This window comes from Oncorhynchus kisutch, linkage group LG17 (genome assembly GCF_002021735.2).
Source record: "Oncorhynchus kisutch isolate 150728-3 linkage group LG17, Okis_V2, whole genome shotgun sequence".
Classification (NCBI taxonomy): Eukaryota; Metazoa; Chordata; class Actinopteri; order Salmoniformes; family Salmonidae; genus Oncorhynchus; species Oncorhynchus kisutch.
In genome coordinates, this window is record NC_034190.2 from 21,341,211 (window position 1) to 21,360,175 (window position 18,965).

Below are 18,965 nucleotides of genomic sequence, written 5' to 3' on the forward strand. Positions count from 1 at the left end.
CATATTATTAAAAGATGAAGTTTAAGTGGTGTGTGGTTTATAACTCATCATTTAGTAATACAGGAAATGACCACGACACGTCCCACACACTCGCACCCTACCTGAATACCTGGTTTATTTAAGGCTTGAGGCTTAAAGCACCCCAGGTTTGCTAGAGCAGAGAGGTCATCGGAGTGGTCCTGTACAGGACATATCATGTATAGCAGAATGAGTTTGAGGTGGTTTCCAGATCTGGAAGGGGGCATGTGGAGGAGTTTATGGAGAGTGGAATGTGCTGATGTAGAATAATCAAAGTAAAGTATGACTGTATAGAAAATAAGGTATTGCCCTCCTCAATCAGTTTAAGTGACTGTTTCAGATTGGCAGGACTCCTGATCCTCTCTCTCCCTCTGTTCTTACTTCTGCTCTGTGTTTGGCCAAGTGATCTCAATGTCCCCTCTCTCACTTCGGTAACACTTTATTTGGATAGTCCATCTAACCCTTATCCTAACCCTATACTTAACTCTTAGCCTAGCTCTAACCTTAGCCCTAACCCTTATTCTTAACCATAACCTTACCAAGCAGTTGCTTATCAACAGATTGTTTGTTGATAGTAAGTCCATCTAGATGCTCTGCAGATGGCCAATCAGGACTATCCAAATCAAGTGTTACCCCCTTCTTTCTCTGTTTAGAGTTGTGCTAGTCTCTGACTCTAACTCTCTGATGTTCTCTGTCTGGATCTTCTTTAGTTCCTTCCTCAGAAGGGTCAAAGATTACCAAAGATGTTACCATGACTAACGTTGCTGAGGCTGTTCCTATGGAGACCAAGTCAAGCCCAGAGAAGACCGATGTCACACCTACAGCTGTTGAGACTGTAGCTACAGCAAGTACTGCTCCAGTTGTTACCAAAGCTACTAGCCAGAGGGGGACCTGTCGACTGCACTGTCAGGTGAGGAATACTGTTCCTCACACCACACAGTAGCCACAAATTAAGTGTCCTTCAGTACTTAACCCCTGGTTAAGGTCCTGCTCCAGGACTGGTGACATGCCTCTCTGTAATGTTGGCATGGTGGCTGCTCAACATCTGGAAATACTTAAACCCTCTCCCACACACTCTGAGGAACAGGAGGCTCATCAATTGTGTGTGTGCATCCCTGTCATCTCTGTATCCACTTCAGGACTGCAACGTGGTATGTGAGTCTGTGTCGCATTACAAGTTACATGTGCGTCACTGGAAACACAAGGAGATGCTAGGAGTTATCTTTGAACCAGGTACTAGTGATGTTGACCACCAACCATAAAAAATCAACTACTGCATCGTTTCCCCATCATGCTGTACATCTTTTGAGAGTTACATTGTTTATGAACTAACTATGTTTTTTCTTTCTCAGGGGACGAGGACAGTAAAGGTGAGTTTTCTGACTCCAATGAAATGTATATGTTTAATTCGTTCATCTCATTGTCCAGTTCTACTGGCCATCAAGATAACTGACAACATTCTTCCTTCCCTTCTCTCTGCCGTTGGTATAGCCTGCATCCCATCCTTTACCTTGTATGAGTACATCCGGAACTCAGAAAGAACTGAACCAATTATTGGTAAAGGGGTGTCCTCTTTTCAGAAAAATATCAGACGTTAATATTAAATATTATTATGCTGTTTTGTCCTAGTTGCACTACCATACATACTGTACTCTGTCGGACTCCATTTCCCAGGTGTCTATCTGTTGGTGATGTGTTTGAGTACTGAGTGTTGGAAAACGCCCTTCTACCTGTGTCACACCTGTCAGGAGATAATCCCTGCCAATCTCGTCATGACTCACCTCACCTCCACACTCCACCTTCGACGCACCCTGGTCAGTGTGTATGTGTGTTGCTTTTTATATCACCCTTTATGGCTGCTTCTAAATTATTTTTCACACATCTATGTTGTGCTTATGAAGCATTATGAATGCTTTATAAAGTCTGTGTATTCATTGTAGTTAGGGCACCCACTTTCAACTATCTCTCTGTATCAGATGTACCAGAGTCCGCAGTGTCTGCCATTTGGGTGGGGGACAGAAATGGGCCTGGAGGTCCTGAAGACTTTGGCCTGGGAGGAGGAGAGAGTCCGAGGAGAGAGAGACAATGTACTGAAGGTAGGGAAGGATGGGGGGAGAAGGGGAAGGATGGGGGGAGAAGGGGAAGTTGCTCTGGAGATGTGAATGTTGCTCTGGAGATGTGAAGGTTTATGGTCTCATTCCATTTCTTGCCCTCTCTCCCCCAGGTGTTTGATATTCCTGACAGTGTTTTCCACAGCATTAAGATGTCCTCCTACTCCTCCGGTAAGACATCTCCCACTAAAAATAATAATAGATTTATTTTATATAGCGCATTTCATTACAAAGGGAATCTCAAAGACACTTTAGGGTTGCGGCAGGTTCAGTCTTAGGCGCTGATCTTCCACAGCTTATAATGTTGATGCTGATAGTGTTGATGCAGTTGAGAGTTGTAGTGGAGGGTGCGTCGACGGTACAGGGAGGGAAAAGTGTCAGTCGGATAGACAGGACCGACGCTCTTCATTGGGCACCTCGCAGTCTCTTCCTCCGTAGGTAGGCTGGATCATCAACTGCCGAAAGTCTAGCACCCCCTGCATTCATGTCCTCTGTCTGTTCTCTCTTGCGCTCGCTCACTCTCATCCTCAAGCCATGAAGAAACTCAAGAACTTCCATCGGTATCTAAAAGGTTAGTAGACGTTCATCATAACGTTTCTCTGGTGTCATAAGAGGAGCAATCAGGGCTCTAAGAATGTTTGTCTCTGTGTGTTATCCTGTAGTTGACAGGCCGCTGACGTTTTCCGCCCATCTGAAAAACAAAGACCGGAGGATTCCTATGCTGGGTGAGTGCAGACCAAAATGAAAACAGAATCGAAAGGGTTTAAACTAAGTAAAAACATTGTAAAATGGAGGTGGAAGCGGAAGCAGACACAGAAAGCAGGCATACAGAAATTAGACAAAGTGGGCATATGGGAAGTGGACATACAGAAGCACAAATGCTATACAAACAGTAAGGGTTCTTACCTTACCCTCTGATGGGTATCAACCACTATAGCTTTGTGAAAATATCTGTTTTACCATCTGTGCCTCTGTATCCTTTTTGTGTTACTGATGTATGTAACAATGAGGCCTCTGAATCCTCTTGGACCACTCACATTTGTCCTCGGGGTTTCGCCTGCCATTTCAGTTATGTTATACTCACAGACATTATTTTAGAAGTTTTAGAAATTCGAATGTTTTCTATCCAAATCTACCAATTATATACATATCCTAGCTTCTGGGCCTGAGTAGCAGGCAGTTTCATTTGGGCACGCTTTTCATCCGGATGTCAAAATACCGCCCCCTATCCAAAAGAAGTTTAACAAGACCATGACATACCCTCTAAGCATAAAACAAAGGGGAAGCATGTTTTACCCGTGTTCGAGATACACAGTTAGACCTAGAAAAGTAGTTCCCATCAGAATTACCCCTCACCTCTGTGTTCAGGTCAATAACTCTATTTTTCTTTATTTTTTCTCTCAGGTCTGCAGTTCCTGGTTCAGTACAGTGTTACTAGGGCCGGGGCCTCGTCTCCAGGCTGGGGCTTCCTCTGTTTGTTGTGTGAGAGGAAGTTGTCAGACGGACTCAGCATCGCTCACATACACAGCTATGAACATGTCACCAAGTTCCTGGTAAATATACACACAAAGATTGACCAATTTGTTGCTCCAACACAACAACAAAAAAGCCTATTATAGCCCTCTTATACAAGTCTGTGTGTGTAGGAGCGTGCCCATCCAGGCTCTGTGAAAGAGGTAGAGGAGTCTGATAAGAGTAGCGAAATACTGCTGGACCTGGCACAACAGGCTGAGAAAATACATGCCATGGGTTGTCTACAGGTATTACACACACACACACACACACACACACTCCACCAGACGTGTCCAGGTAAAACACTCCAAACCAACACAAAAAACCCACAGTTATACCCTGTAGTGATGCATTGTCCTCATCCCTCGCTCTCTCCTTCTCCCTCTATCCCTTATAAGTTCATGATGTTGCAACGCTACATCGGGGAGTCAGTCATCTATGAGAAAGGTCAGTGTGTGTGTGTGTGTGTGTACGTACACATTTGTTTGATCACCTTTGTTTGTGTGAGTGATTAACTCTGTATTCTGTAGCCTTAGTGATCTTGAAGGCGATCAAGAAGAGAGAGAACATGGGAGACCTGATGCCCATGCTACCACCTGGCAAGAAACTGGGTGAGTTAGAGGGGAGGGAGAGGTGGAAGGGAGGGAGAGGGTAACACATCAACTAGACATTTAACATTGGGGATAGTGATGAAGGTGGCGATGATGTTGCTGTTTCTTAGTTCCCTCCAGTTCGATCAGAGACCAGAGCCAGACTACCCCAGAACCTGCCCCTACATCTGTAGGAGAGGAGAAACCGACCAGGAAAGAGACTGACAAAGACAATGAGACCGAGATGGACAGAGAGGCCACCCCAGAAACAATTCAAATGACCCAGGAGACTGGGGTGGAAGTGGACAAACGCATTGGCAAAGAAACCTGCAGTGACCCCAGTAAAGACACTGGCAGAGAGACCAGTAAAGACACTGGCAGAGAGACCAGTAAAGACACTGGCAGAGAGACCAGTAAAGACACTGGCAGAGAGACCAGTAAAGACACTGGCAGAGAGACCAGTAAAGACACTGGCAGAGAGACCAGTAAAGACACTGGCAGAGAGACCAGTAAAGACACTGGCAGAGAGACCAGTAAAGACACTGGCAGAGAGACCAGTAAAGACACTGGCAGAGAGACCAGTAAAGACACTGGCAGAGAGACCAGTAAAGACACTGGCAGAGAGACCAGTAAAGACACTGGCAGAGAGACCAGTAAAGACACTGGCAGAGAGACCAGTAAAGACACTGGCAGAGAGACCAGTAAAGACACTGGCAGAGAGACCAGTAAAGACACTGGCAGAGAGACCAGTAAAGACACTGGCAGAGAGACCAGTAAAGACACTGGCAGAGAGACCAGTAAAGACACTGGCAGAGAGACCAGTAAAGACACTGGCAGAGAGACCAGTAAAGACACTGGCAGAGAGACCAGTAAAGACACTGGCAGAGAGACCAGTAAAGACACTGGCAGAGAGACCAGTAAAGACCCTGGCAGAGACTAGACCTGGCAGAGACCAGTAAAGACCCTGGCAGAGAGACCAGTAAAGACCCTGGCAGAGAGACCAGTAAAGACCCGGGCAGAGAGACCAGTAAAGACACGGGCAGAGAGACAATAACAAAAGCTAGTCAAGAGACTAGAAAGGACAGCAGGAGCAGAGGGAAAGATAAGGAGGCGGAAAAGATAATCAAGGAGATGGAGCCTGGCAAAAAAGAGACCAGTACAGAGACTGTCAAAAAGTTAGGGAGTAAGACTAGAAACATGACAGTCCATGAGACCAGCAAAGACACTGGGAAAATGACCAGTACAGAGACTGTTAAGGAGACTGAGAGAGAGACTAGCACAGACATGGAGAGAGAGACCTGTAGAGCTGTTAGTATAGTGGCCAGTAGAGTCAGCAATACAGAAACCAAAAAAAAGCCAGAGACTTGTAAAACACCTGAAAAGAAGACCAATACTCAGACTGTGAAAGAAAAAACTAAAGGTGTGTTCATGTTTTGAGTTTGTGGTACATGCGAGTGTGTGTGTGGCGTAGTCGGTAGTTTTGAGTGTTTATTTGGATCCTTGTTCGCTGTTGCAATTAGCTGTGTGTGTTTGTGCATACTCGCAATGAGTGCGAGGTAAGTGGCATAGTCAGCATTGACTCTCTTTATCTTCTAGTGACTCCTCCCCCCATCTCCCCTCCAACCACTAATCTGTGGGATTTCCTGAAGAGGCAGAACCGAGGGGCTGTGATTGGTCAGTATCTCTGCAGTGTGTTTTAATGTATGCTAACACATTATTGTTTAGCTGAACAGATGTATTATTTCACCTAGCAGGGCTGATTGAGATGTGCAAAATCCAAGTCAGTCCTATCCAATGAAGAGATAATGAGCAATGACACACTATCAGACTGAGTGTTGTGGTGAACTAGCCAGAGAGCAAATTATCTGGTGGAGGTCCTAGCCTCTCACCCACACCAATCAGTTAGCAGATCAACCTGGAGCTCATTGTCACTGATAGAGCTATCTGAGATTTAAAAAAATAGGTTTGAGAATGAGGTCAATGGAGACTTGTGTGAAAATGTGTGGTGATCTCAAGTTTGAATACCACACTTAGTGTAGGCGCGAAGACACTGCCTGTTTACTATTGTGAATGGGATGGAGTTTGCGGATATGTGAAGGTCCGATCTTAGTCGTGCGAATTTTACATCTAACTAAGATGTTTGGTGTAGTATCTATCAAGTGAAAAGTGTTCATGAACAAACACTTTAATTGAAGAATCCTTACGGCTAACCGACTACGTCACAAAATGTCGTAATATATGCACAAACTGTTCCGACCTGGTTCGGATGGGAAGCATTTAAGCCTTTAGTCTGACGTGGCATGTCTTCCCAAAATCCTGTCTCGTTCACTCGACTAATGGAAGTCTGGCAAATTTGATGTTTGTATTTATAGTTTGAACGTTCACAGAGGCAGTGGCATTCAGCACTCATATTTTATTGCCTCTGAGTAGAAATTATATTTCCTTGATTTGTTCCTTGTACGATTTGGGCAAATCTAATAGATTATTTTTTTTTTTTTACCAAATATTGTGATTTGCAATTTTACTTGTGATATAGGTTAAAACACTTCGGTGAACTGTTGGAATCATGGGAATATAATTATTATTCAAATTCTTTGGTTGAAATGCAGTGGGCACTTTGAATACTGTGTTTGGCATGAAAACACTTTTTTTTTTTTAAGCCAGGGAGGAGTTATTGTCACAGGGGAGGAGCCAAACGGTTAGTTAGTGTTTCCCAGGGGACCCTAATTAGACTCCAATTGATGTTACATTGTTCTCAACTGTCTCTGATTCATGTAACATATTCATGTTTAGCCTATTTCTCTCTGATGAATAACATGCATACTGTTGCACAAAAAAACGTGCTGATCTAGGCCTACAGCACCAGTGGAATCAGACTGTATTAGCTAGCTTAGCTATGTTTCCTCTGGCTCGGGGTATTTGGCTAACTAGCAATTACCATTAGCGACTACTCTTGTGCCACAACTTGCAAATAAAATGCTGACTAACTAGATATTTGCAGAGGGTAAGATGCACAAACTAGCCTAATAGTGTAATTATAGAGTGTATGTGGATTTATATTAAGAAGCAAAGTGGAAAGCAGCGTTGTCACCAACATCTGTTGCATTGACAATGCAATGACCATGCAGAGCGAACTTGGAACTGCAAGTTTGCGCTCCTTGAGTGACGGGGCGGTGCTTGTTTGTGGGAAGCAGTGTGCCGAGGGGGACAACTCAAGGAGCAAATGAATCAACTATATAAAGTGGAGTTTCAAAATATTGCAGATTTGCAGACTTTTGTGATTTGGATATTGCAGATGTCAGTATCGCAATTTTGAAGAGAATTTGATTAATCGTGCAGCCCTATTATGAAGCATTATTTTTGTATCTTATGCAAGTCACATTTAAAAAAAAAACATATATAATAATAATAAATAAAAACATGCAAAATAGTTGATTGGTTTGATAGTGGCAACACATCACTAGTGAAGGGCAGGCAGACTAAGAATACTCAGACCTTTAGGATGACAATTTTATTCAGTAGCTCTTAATCAGTAAAGCATACTTCAGCATTTTTTTTTTTTAATTGAACCTTTATTTAACCAGGTAGGCTAGTTGAGAACAAGTTCTCATTTGCAACTGCGACCTGGCCAAGATAAAGTATAGCAGTGTGAACAGACAACAACAGAGTTACACATGGAGTAAACAATAAACAAGTCAATAACACTGTAGGGGAAAAAAGTCTATATACATTATGTGCAAAAGGCATGAGGAGGTAGGCAATAAATAGGCCATAGGAGCGAATAATTACAATTTGGCAGATTAACACTGTGATAAATGATCAGATGATCATGTGCAGGTAGAGATACTGGTGTGCAAAAGAGCAGAAAAGTAAATAAATAGAAACCGTATGGGGATAAGGTAGGTAAATTGGGTGGGCTATATACCGATGGACTATGTACAGCTGCAGCGATCGGTTAGCTGCTCAGATAGCAGATGTTTAAAGTTGGTGAGGGAAATAAAAGTCTCTAACTTTAGCGATTTTTGCAATTCGTTCCAGTCACAGGCAGCAGAGAACTGGAAGGAAAGGTGGCCGAATGAGGTGTTGGCTTTGGGTGTTATCGTGACCAGTGAACTGAGATAAGGCGGAGTTTTACCTAGCATGGACTTATAGATGACCTGGAGCCAGTGGGTCTGGCGATGAATATGTAGCGAGGGCCAGCCGACTAGAGCATACAGGTCGCAGTGCTGGGTGGTATAAGGTGTTTTAGTAACAAAACGAATGGCACTATGATAAACTGCATATAGTTTGCTGAGTAGAGTATTGGAAGCTATTTTCTAGATTACATCGTCGAGGATCGGTAGGATAGTCAGTTTTACTAGGGTAAGTTTGGATGCGTGAGTGAAGGAGGCTTTGTTGCGAAATAGAAAGCCGATTCTAGATTGGATTTTGGATTGGAGATGTTTAATGTGAGTCTGGAAAGAGAGTTTACAGTCTAGCCAGACACCTAGGTATTTATAGATGTCCACATATTCTAAGTCGGAACCGTCCAGGGTGGTGATGCTAGTCGGGCGGGCGGGTGTGGGCAGCGAACGGTTGAAAAGCATGCATTTGGTTTTACTAGCGTTTAAGAGCAGTTGGAGGCCACGGAAGGAATGTTGTATGGCATTGAAGCTCGTCTGGAGGTTCGATAGCACACTGTCCAAGGAAGGGCCAGAAGTATACAGAATGGTGTCGTCTGCGTAGAGGTGGATCAGGGAATCGCCCGCAGCAAGAGCAACATCATTGATATATACAGAGAAAATAGTCGGCCCGAGAATTGAACCCTGTGGTACCCCCATAGAGACTGCCAGAGGACCGGACAACATGCCCTCCGATTTGACACACTGAACTCTATCTGCAAAGTAGTTGGTGAACCAGGCAAGGCAGTCATTAGAAAAACCGAGGCTAATGAGTCTGCCGATAAGAATATGGTGCTTTACAGAGTCGAAAGCCTTGGCCAGGTCGATGAAGACTGCTGCACAGTACGGTCGTTTATCAATTGCGGTTATGATATCGTTTAGTAACTTGAGCTTTGCTGAGGTGCACCCGTGACCAGCTCGGAAACCGGATTGCACAGAGGAGAAGGTGCGGTGGTATTTGAGATGGTCAGTGATTTGTTTATTAACTTGGCTTTCGAAGACCTTTAGATAGGCAGGGCAGGATGGATATAGGTCTGTAACAGTTTGGGTCCAGGGTGTCTCCCCCTTTGAAGAGGGGGATGACCGCGGCAGCTTAGGGATCTCAGACGATACGAAAGAGAGGTTGAACAGGCTGGTAATAGGGGTTGCGACAATGGCGGCGGATAGAGGGTCCAGATTGTCAAGCACAGCTGATTTGTATGGTTCCAGGTTTTGCAGCTCATTCAGAACATCTGCTATCTGGATTTGGGTAAAGGGGAAGCTGGGGAGGCTTGGGCGAGTAGCTGCGGGCGGGGCGGAGCTGTTCGCCGAGGTTGGAGTAGCCTGGAGGAAGGCATGGCCAGCCGTGGCCAGCCGCGAACACAATGGAAATAGTCCGGGTAGCCATTTGATTACCTGTTCAGGAGTCTCATGGCTTGGGGGTAAAAACTGTCGAGATGCCTTTTTGTCCTAGACTTGGCACTCCAATACCGCTTGCCATGCGGTAGTAGAGAGAAGTCTGACTGGGGTGGCTGGGGTCTTTGACAAGTTTTTGGGCCTTCCTCTGACATCGCTTGGTGTAGAGGTCCTGGATGGCAGGCAGCTTAGCCCCAGTGATGTACTGGGCCGTACGCACTACCCTCTAGTGCCTTGCGGTCAGAGGCCGAGCAATTGCCGTACCAGGCAATGATGCAACCAGTCAGGATGCTCTCTGTTGCAGCTGTATAACCTTTTTGAGGATCTCAGGACCCATGCCAAATCTTTTTAGTTTCCTAAGGGGGAATAGGCTTTGTCGTGCCCTCTTCACGACTGTCTTGGTGTGTTTGGACCATTCTAGTTTGTTGTTGATGTGGACACCAAGGAACTTGAAGCTCTCAACCTGCTCCACTACAGCCCCGTCGATGAGATTGGGGGCGTACTCGGTCCTCCTTTTCCTGTAGTCCACAATCATCTCCTTAGTCTTAGTTACGTTGAGGGATAGGCTGCTATTCTGGCACCACCCGGCCATGTCTCTGACCCCCTCCCTATAGGCTGTGTCATTGTTGTCGGTGATCAGGCCTACCACTGTTGTTGTCTGCAAACTTAATGATGGTGTTGGAGTCGTGCATGCGTGTTTGTGTAAGCCTGTTTTGTGTAAGCCTGTGCAAAATATGACCAAGGGTCAAAGGAAAGCGAAAATTCCCTCTTCAGTTTGGCTATCCTGATAGTTTTGATACATTTTTCAACTATCTAATTGAACTTACCGTTGTTTTAGTCTTCCCTTTTCTTAACCTCAGCTGTGACTCTTCTCATGTTAATAGGCTGAACACTTCACTAGTTTCCATCTAGACTTTAACAAACGCCACCTTGTAGACTATTTTCTCTGAGGCGTTACTTCCCCAGGCACTCAAATACTGTTAGGAGCCTGGGTTTCCGAGGCTACAGCAGACTAGAGGAATATCCTGCTGAAATGGGTAGAAGAAGCAGTGATAATGTTGACGTCAGTGAAGGATCTACTCACATGAAGTCCTCTTCTGACCTGAGCAGATGAAGAGTCCTGACGAAAGAAGAGCGAAACATAAGAAAACAGAGATGAGAAGATGGGAAGGATGATGTCAACATGCAGAGTTACAGACCTTAACCAGGGATCACTTTAGTTTGACTCTGCCTGATGCAAGCTGTGTGTTCTCTCTTTTAGATACTTTATTGGCATAGTGTTATTGGGATCATATCTGTGTATCATATCTGTAATCTAACAAGGCAATCAAATACAGAACGTTGTCAGGTCAAAAGCATTGTAGTGTGTGAATGTGATGTATGCAATTGATATTGTGTGGATGAATGTTTTTATATTAACCTGTATGAAAACTGCACAAATGTTCTGAGTGTATAGAGATACTCCTAGTCTAGGGCAGAGATAATCTTGACATGGCTTGGCGGGTTTTGTGATCACTTTTTGGGGGGGATCTTGAAAATATATATTGTGGTGGATTACAGGTACAATATAGAAAATCATATTTCAGATTTAGTTTATATTCACCACTCAAAAGTAACAAACATAACAAACAGAAAAGGTACATGAATACAAAGTATTGATCATTGTTATCATATTACAGAGTAAATTTTTTTATATAAAATGTAGTATGTAAAGGAAAATAAACGAAAGTGAGTGAACCTCCACCCACAACCTCCCAACCCCATCCAAAATGTCTCTGTCCAACCACCACCCATTTAGGCTTGGCTCGTGGTCAGCGTTCCAATTCATCCCAAATGTGTTCGATGGGGTTGTTGTCAGCGCTCTGTGCAGGCCAGTCAAGTTCTTCCACACCGTTCTCGACAAACCATTTATGTATGAACCTCGACTTGTGCACGGGGGCATTGTCATGCGGAAACAGGAAAGGACCTTCCTCAAACTGTTGCCACAAAGTTGGAAGCACAGAATCGTCTAGAATGTCATTGTATGCTGTAGCGTTTAGATTTCCCTTCACTGGCACTAAGGGGCCTACCCGACCCATTATTCCTCCTCCACCAAACTTTACAGTTGGCACTATGCTTTAGAGCAGGTAGCATTCTCCTGGCATCCATTGGAAAACCTCCCTGGTCTTTGTGATTGTGTTCGAAATTCACTGCTCAACTGCGGGAACTTACAGATAGATAATTGTGTGGGGTACAGAGATCATGTTTGTGTACAAAATCATGTTAAACACTATTGCACACAGTGAGTCCGTGTAACTTGATTAACAACTGTGACTTGTTTATTTAGGCTTAACAAAGAGGTTGAATAATTCTTGACTCAGTACATTTCAGCTTTTCAGTTTTTTATTAATTACAATTTTTTCCCAAAACATAATTCCACTTGGACATTATGGGGTATTATTGTGTGTAGGCCAGTGACAAAAACATCTCAATTTAACACATTTAATTTCAGGCAGTAACACTACAATGTGGACTAAGTCAAGGCGTGTGAATACTTTCTGAAGGCACTGTATATGATTTGTATGTATGTGTTGGGCTTTATAGGTTGTTTATTGGTATGAGTTGGGCTTTCGCTGAGATTATTTCTTTACAAAGTCAAGTGTATTTGTCCAGGCCTCAATTGCTCCTTCGCTAGTACCATTCATTATCGCTGTCGATTTAATTCTAACTTTATCACTTTGAATAGTAACTATCTGCAGGTGAATTGGAAGAGAGTGAAGTAATTGCCATCTAAGAGCTACCATTTTTGATAGTCTCTGATTAAATTAGATGTAATTGTCTTTAATTAATTGAGAGATTCAAGGCGCTATCATTGTTAGTATCCCACGTACCCTAGAGAGGTTAACGTCCCACCTGACCTACATCCAGTGAAAGTGCAGGGTGCCAAATTCGAACAGAAATCTCATTATTAAAATTCCTCAAACATACATGTATTATACAGCATTTTAAAGACATTTGTTGTTAATCCCACCCCAGTGTCCGATTTCAAAAAGGCTTTACGACAAAAGCATACCATGCTATTATGTTAGGTCAGTACCTAGTCACAAATAAACACAGCCATTTTTCCAGTCACAAAAAGCAGAAATAGAGAGAGAATTAATCATTAACCTTTGATCTTCATCAGATGGCACTCATAGGACTTCATGTTACACAATACATGTATGTTTTGTTCGATAAAGTTCATATTTATATCCAAAAATCTCTGTTTACATTGGCGCGTTATGTTTTTCCTCCAAAACATCTGGTGAAAGTGCAGAGAGCTACATCAATTTACAGAAATACTCATCATAAATGTTGATGAAAATACAACTGTTATGCATGGAATTAAAGATATACTTCTCCTTAATGCAACCGCTGTGTCAGATTTCAAAAAGGCTTTACGGAAAAAGCACACCATGGAATAATCTGAGTACAGCGCTCTGACACCAAAACGAGCAATACAGATACCCGCCATGTTACGGAGTCAATAAAAGTCAGAAATAGCATTATTAATAGTCACTTGCCTTTGATCTTCGTCAGAATGCACTCCCAGGAATCCCAGTTCCACAATAAATGTTAGTTTTTTGTTTGATAAAGTCCATCATTTATGTCAAAATACCTCCTTTTTGGTCGTGCATTTAGTACAGTAATCCAAATGCGCAGGCACTAGGTCCAGACAAAGTAAAAAAAGTTATATTACAGTTCGTAGAAACATGTCAAACGATGTATATAATCAATCTTTATTGAAGGTTTATGATGAAAACATCCTAATGTTTCAACTGGAGAATTTTGAAATTAAAGGGAACGGTGCTAACTCTCACTAGCGCGCGCTGGACTGAGCACATGGCGTTTTGGCAGACCCATGACTCAATCAGCTCTCATTCTCTCCCCCTCACAGTAGAATCCTGAAACAAGGTTCTAAAGACCGTTGACATCTAGTGGAAGCCTTAGGAAGTGCAATATGACCCCACAGACACTTGATATATACACTGCTCAAAAAAATTAAGGGAACACTTGTAACTCCAAGCCAATCACACTTCTGTGAAATCAAACTGTCCACTTCGGAAGCAACACTGATTGACAATAAATGTCACATGCTGTTGTGCAAATGGAATAGAAAACAGGTTGAAATTGTAGGCAATTAGCAAGACACCCCCAATAAAGGAGTGGTTGAGTGTTTGAATGAAGAGATTAGGATAAAACTGTCCAGTTTGTGTGTTTGTTGCAACTCGTTCCAGTCGCTAGCTGCAGAGAACTGAAAAGAGGAGCGACCCAGGAATGTGTGTGCTAATAGCTACCTGGTATGAAAAAAGTGTTTGTTGAGAATGCTCTAACGCAGTTAAGAATTCCAATTCTGATTATTTTCTTTTTAATCGTGATTTATTCAACCCAGATGCAAATGCAGTTGCATTATTTTTTTAATAAAACCTTTGGTGGCATCCCATATGAATCTGGGGGTCATCGACTGAATTTGTATTGATCAGTATAAATGTATTTAGTTCAATTTCAAATTGATCACAGAATGTAGGATTTTGGAGAAATTTAAACGTTGAAACGCAATCCTGTGGCTCTTTTAGGAAATTCTGACAAGTTCATATGTCGAATTTCAATTTTTTTTTATTTGAGAAAATAGAGATGTAGATAATATAAAATCTATTCAGGAGAATGTTTTAAGCCTATTTGAGTAGAAAGTGTACTCGTTTGCTTTTGGATTATGTGCTCACCAGGCATCAATGAGGTTGTAATCAGAGGGTATATGTTGGAGAGCCTGGATTGTAATTGGTTTTATTAGTTTTGTCCTGCATGTTCAAAATGGCATTCATGTCTGTCCCCAATATCCAGATGGATTTCAGTTAATTATAACATTATGCTGTTCAGAGAATGAAAATACATAGGATCATATGAATTTGGAGCATACACACAGTACAGTAATAAAGTCCGTTTCTGCTTTCTTGGTCTTCGCCTTAACCCAATATGGTGATTCTTGAGCTTCTTATTCATCATTATGATTACACAATCAGTTTTGTTTGGGGCTGATGAAAAAGCAGTAATTTTGTACAAATGGTTCTGCTTTCTATGTGCGTCCTAATGGAGTAGGTGTGTTTTTGGAGCATTGCTATATCAATATGGTTTCTTGCTCGGATGTCACGACAGCTGGAACATGAACAGCTAGTGTTGCCATTGTTTTTCAGAAAGAAATGTTATATTAATGATATAATTGTTATCTTTAGTGTTGATAAGCCCATGGATGTGTAACAAAAAGCAGGACCCACAGGGAAACTCACCCATTGGTCGTTCCCACCCAGAAAACCCTCCCTGTAAACCCCCTCCCTAAACTCCCCAGTTCTCCATGCCCTATCATTACACAGTTACTGCATGTGCCAGCCTAACACATGGAGTCTCTTAAGCAGCATCTTTTTTGAGGTCTTACGGTACCAATTTAAAGTAAAGCAATTTAAAGTAAAGCATAAGATAAGTAACAATTTTCAGACCTTTTAGTGTTTAGTTAGCAAACTTGATGAGTTAGGGTGGGTAATTAAGACAAAGGGAAATATAAAAACAAATGGGATGCTGTAGGAGCAATATCTGAATCCATTGTCATGTATCATTAGCAATATTGTTTATATGACCTTAATTTGTTATAAGCAACAAATGTCAACATACTGGGCTTATCCATACTGAGAATGCATCATATAATTCGCAATTGTGTTGTTTCTCACTAGTTCGTTTTGGTACAGCCTGTCCTTTTATCTAATATCAGCTGTTGTCAATCACCTGTGGGTCTGAAAAGATGTTTCTCTTCTTCAAAAGTGTGCTGCAAATTCTACTACATTGAAAGCCAAAATGAGTTTAACATACTGTCATTTTTAAGCATATCCAATAATTTTTTTCCCCGATCCCAGGCTGTGTCATTACCGGCCGTGACCGGGAGTCCCATAGGGTGGTGCACAATTGGCCCAGTGTCGTCCGGGTTAGGGGATGGTTTGGCCGTGGGGGTTTACTTAGCTCATTGCGCTATAGCAGCCGGGCGCCTGCAGGCTGACTTCGGTCGTCAGTTGAACGGTGTTTCCACAAACACATTGGTGCAGCTGGCTTACAGGTTAAGCAAGCAGGTGTTAAGAACAACAGTTTGGCAGGTCATGTTTCGGAGGACGCATGTCTCGACCTTTGCCTGTCCCTATCCTGTTTGGGAGTTGCAGCAATAAGACGATCGAAGTCACAAAATTGAGGAGAAAAAGGGGCTAAACAAATTACACAAAAAAATTTATAATAATAATAACTCTTATATACTTGCTTAGAATAGTTACTAGAACGATTTTCTTTGCAAGTTACGGGCAAGTCTATTGGCCAAATGTCCCCTCACCTTCTGAAATTCTAAAGATCGATCACCTATGAAATTGTGATTTATCCATCCGAAGTTGACGAAAGTTTTGACAAAATCTGCAGACGGGAACAATGGTCCTCGTTAGTGGTAGCATCCCACAGTCTGTTGAAAGATGCTACGATGCCAGTTATGTTACGTGCATACATCCACGGAAGTAATATATGCTAGTCAGCCTGATTACCAAATAAAAACAACTGTACGATGGTACATTTTGAACTCTCCAACCTGATATTTTTTGTAAAGTTGTGGTTTTTGTCTTGCCTTGTCTCATTAGCTGATACTGTTTGGTCTGGACTGTCCTTTGAGATTAAGAGTTGACTATAAAGGTGTTGTCCTACAGATTTTCCTGTACCTTCTTCCCAGAGCTAGACGTTATGGTTAAAGCCCTGAGAAATATGAAATCTATAAGCCTTGTGGTGACACTGTTAGTTCTCCCTCCACCCCCAGGTCTGAGTGCACTCATCGAGTGCCACAGTCACGGCCAGCCCCCCCTCTACCTCTGCCAGGTGTGTGGGTGTAAAGTCTTCCAGAACGCCATCATCGTCCATGTAACCACAGACTGCCACCGACTTTCCTACCTGGTAAGTAACAAGGAACCATCACTTAGATCATATGGAGTACCACATAACTAGTATTGGGAATTTTCCAGTACATGTGTGCACATTATACATCTTAGAGTAGTAAGCAGAATAAGTAGTAAGCAGAATAAGTGCGCTCTATATGTGTGTCTAGTCATTAGGCTAAGGGAAGCCATTACCTAGTCCAATGAGGTTCATTAGACATATATTAGGAGCATAGGTTTGTATTACTTAAGCACCATTAGACATGCACCTGCCTTGGGAGTGTGCATGTCTGTTTTATTTTGGTACCATTACTATGGACAAAGTTTTACCCTTGTACCATTTGCTATGGTTACTCCACCAATGGAATGTGAAACCAAGCTAAAATTATTGCCATGCAAAAAGATAATGGTGGCTAAATGCCAGAGGGGATGAATCATTAACATAAAGAGGAGTTACTATGTGCGTGACGTAAGGTTGAAAACTGGATTAAAAGTGTGTGCCGAGGCTGGAAAATCAGTTGATCTTTGGACCAGCTAGGCTTGTTACTTTGTAATAGTGTATTTGAACTCACAGGCTCTGGTATTTGAGAAATATTATTGACTGAATATTTCCATGACACTGTCATTCCAAGTATAAGTTGGTTAGACACTTATAACGCATATACAGTGCATTCGGCAAGTATTTAGACCCCTCAACTTTTTCCACATTTAGTTACGTTGCAGCCTTATTCGAAAGTGATTACATCGTTTTTTTCCCTTCATCAATCTACACACTACCCCCATAATGTTTTTAAAACATTTTTGCAAATGTATTACAAATAAAAAACGGAAATATTACATTTACATACAGTGCCTTGCAAAAGTATTCATCCCTAGGTTGCATTACAACCTGTAACATACATGTATTTTTATTGGGATTTCATGTAATGGACAAACACAAAATAGTCCAACTTGGTGAAGTGAAATGAAAACTGTAACTTGTTTCAAAAACGTATAAAAAAATTAAATACGGAAAAGTGGTGCGTGCATATGTATTCACCTCCTTTGCTATGAAGCCCCTAAATAAGATCTGGTGCAACCAATTACCTTCCGAAGTCCAAAAATTAGTTAGATTGCACACAGGTGGACTTTATTTAAGTGTCACATGATCTCAGTATATATACACCTGTTCTGAAAGGCCCCAGAGTCTGCAACACCACTAAGCAAGGGGCACCACCAAGCAAGCGGCGCCATGAAGACCAAGGAGTTCTCCAAGCAGATCAGGGACAAAGTTGTGGAGAAGTACAGATCAGTGTTGGGTTATAAAAAAATATTCAAAACATCCCAAGAAGCACCATTAAATCCATTATTAAAAATGGAAGGAATATGGCACCACAACAAACCTGTCGAGAGGGCTGCCCATCAAAACTCACGGACCAGGCAAGGAGGGCATTAATCAGAGGCAACAAAGAGACCAAAGATAACCCTGAAGGAGCTGCAAAGCTCCACAGCGGATATTGGAGTATCTCTCCATAGGACCACTTTAAGCCGTACACTCCAGAGCTGGGCTTTATGGAAGAGTGGCCATAAAAAAGCCATTGCGTAAAGAAACAAATAAGCAAACCCATTTGGTGTTCGCCAAAAGGCATGTGGGAGACTCCCCAAACATATGGAAGAAGGTACTCTGGTCAGATGAGACTCAGTGGTGAACCTGTAGGCCTTCAGTATGTGACAGGTTAGTACAGTGGTGAACCTATAGGTCTTCAGTGTGTGACCGGTCAGTGCAGTGGGAACCTATAGGTCTTCAGTGTGTGACAGGTTAGTACAGTGGTGAACCTATAGGTCTTCAGTGTGTGACAGGTTAGTACAGTGGTGAACCTATAGGTCTTCAGTGTGTGACAGGTTAGTACAGTGGTGAACCTATAGATCTTCAGTGTGTGACAGGTTAGTACAGTGGTGAACCTATAGGTCTTCAGTGTGTGACCGGGCAGTGCAGTGGGAACCTATAGGTCTTCAGTGTGTGACAGGTTAGTACAGTGGTGAACCTATAGGTCTTCAGTGTGTGACCGGTCAGTGCAGTGGGAACCTATAGGTCTTCAGTGTGTGACAGGTTAGTACAGTGGTGAACCTATAGGTCTTCAGTGTGTGACCGGGCAGTGCAGTGGGAACCTATAGGTCTTCAGTGTGTGACAGGTTAGTACAGTGGTGAACCTATAGGTCTTCAGTGTGTGACCG

The 18,965-nt window shown here is 42.6% G+C and overlaps 1 protein-coding gene across 5 annotated transcripts in view; it reads left to right on the forward strand.

Moving 5' to 3' along the window:
• LOC109908585 (uncharacterized) overlaps nt 1-18,965 on the forward strand; it is an 83,236-nt gene that overhangs the window by 20,960 nt on the left and 43,311 nt on the right. For all 5 annotated transcript variants that reach the window (XM_031793214.1, XM_031793216.1, XM_031793218.1 and 2 more), the window contains 14 exons: nt 729-928; nt 1,158-1,251; nt 1,371-1,388; nt 1,510-1,575; nt 1,693-1,832; nt 1,995-2,114; nt 2,243-2,300; nt 2,662-2,700; nt 2,792-2,854; nt 3,534-3,682; nt 3,776-3,889; nt 4,040-4,088; nt 4,172-4,252; nt 16,637-16,770. In XM_031793214.1, the coding sequence (XP_031649074.1) occupies nt 729-928; nt 1,158-1,251; nt 1,371-1,388; nt 1,510-1,575; nt 1,693-1,832; nt 1,995-2,114; nt 2,243-2,300; nt 2,662-2,700; nt 2,792-2,854; nt 3,534-3,682; nt 3,776-3,889; nt 4,040-4,088; nt 4,172-4,252; nt 16,637-16,770 (1,325 nt within the window). The remainder of the gene's footprint in view (nt 1-728; nt 929-1,157; nt 1,252-1,370; nt 1,389-1,509; nt 1,576-1,692; nt 1,833-1,994; nt 2,115-2,242; nt 2,301-2,661; nt 2,701-2,791; nt 2,855-3,533; nt 3,683-3,775; nt 3,890-4,039; nt 4,089-4,171; nt 4,253-16,636; nt 16,771-18,965) is intronic.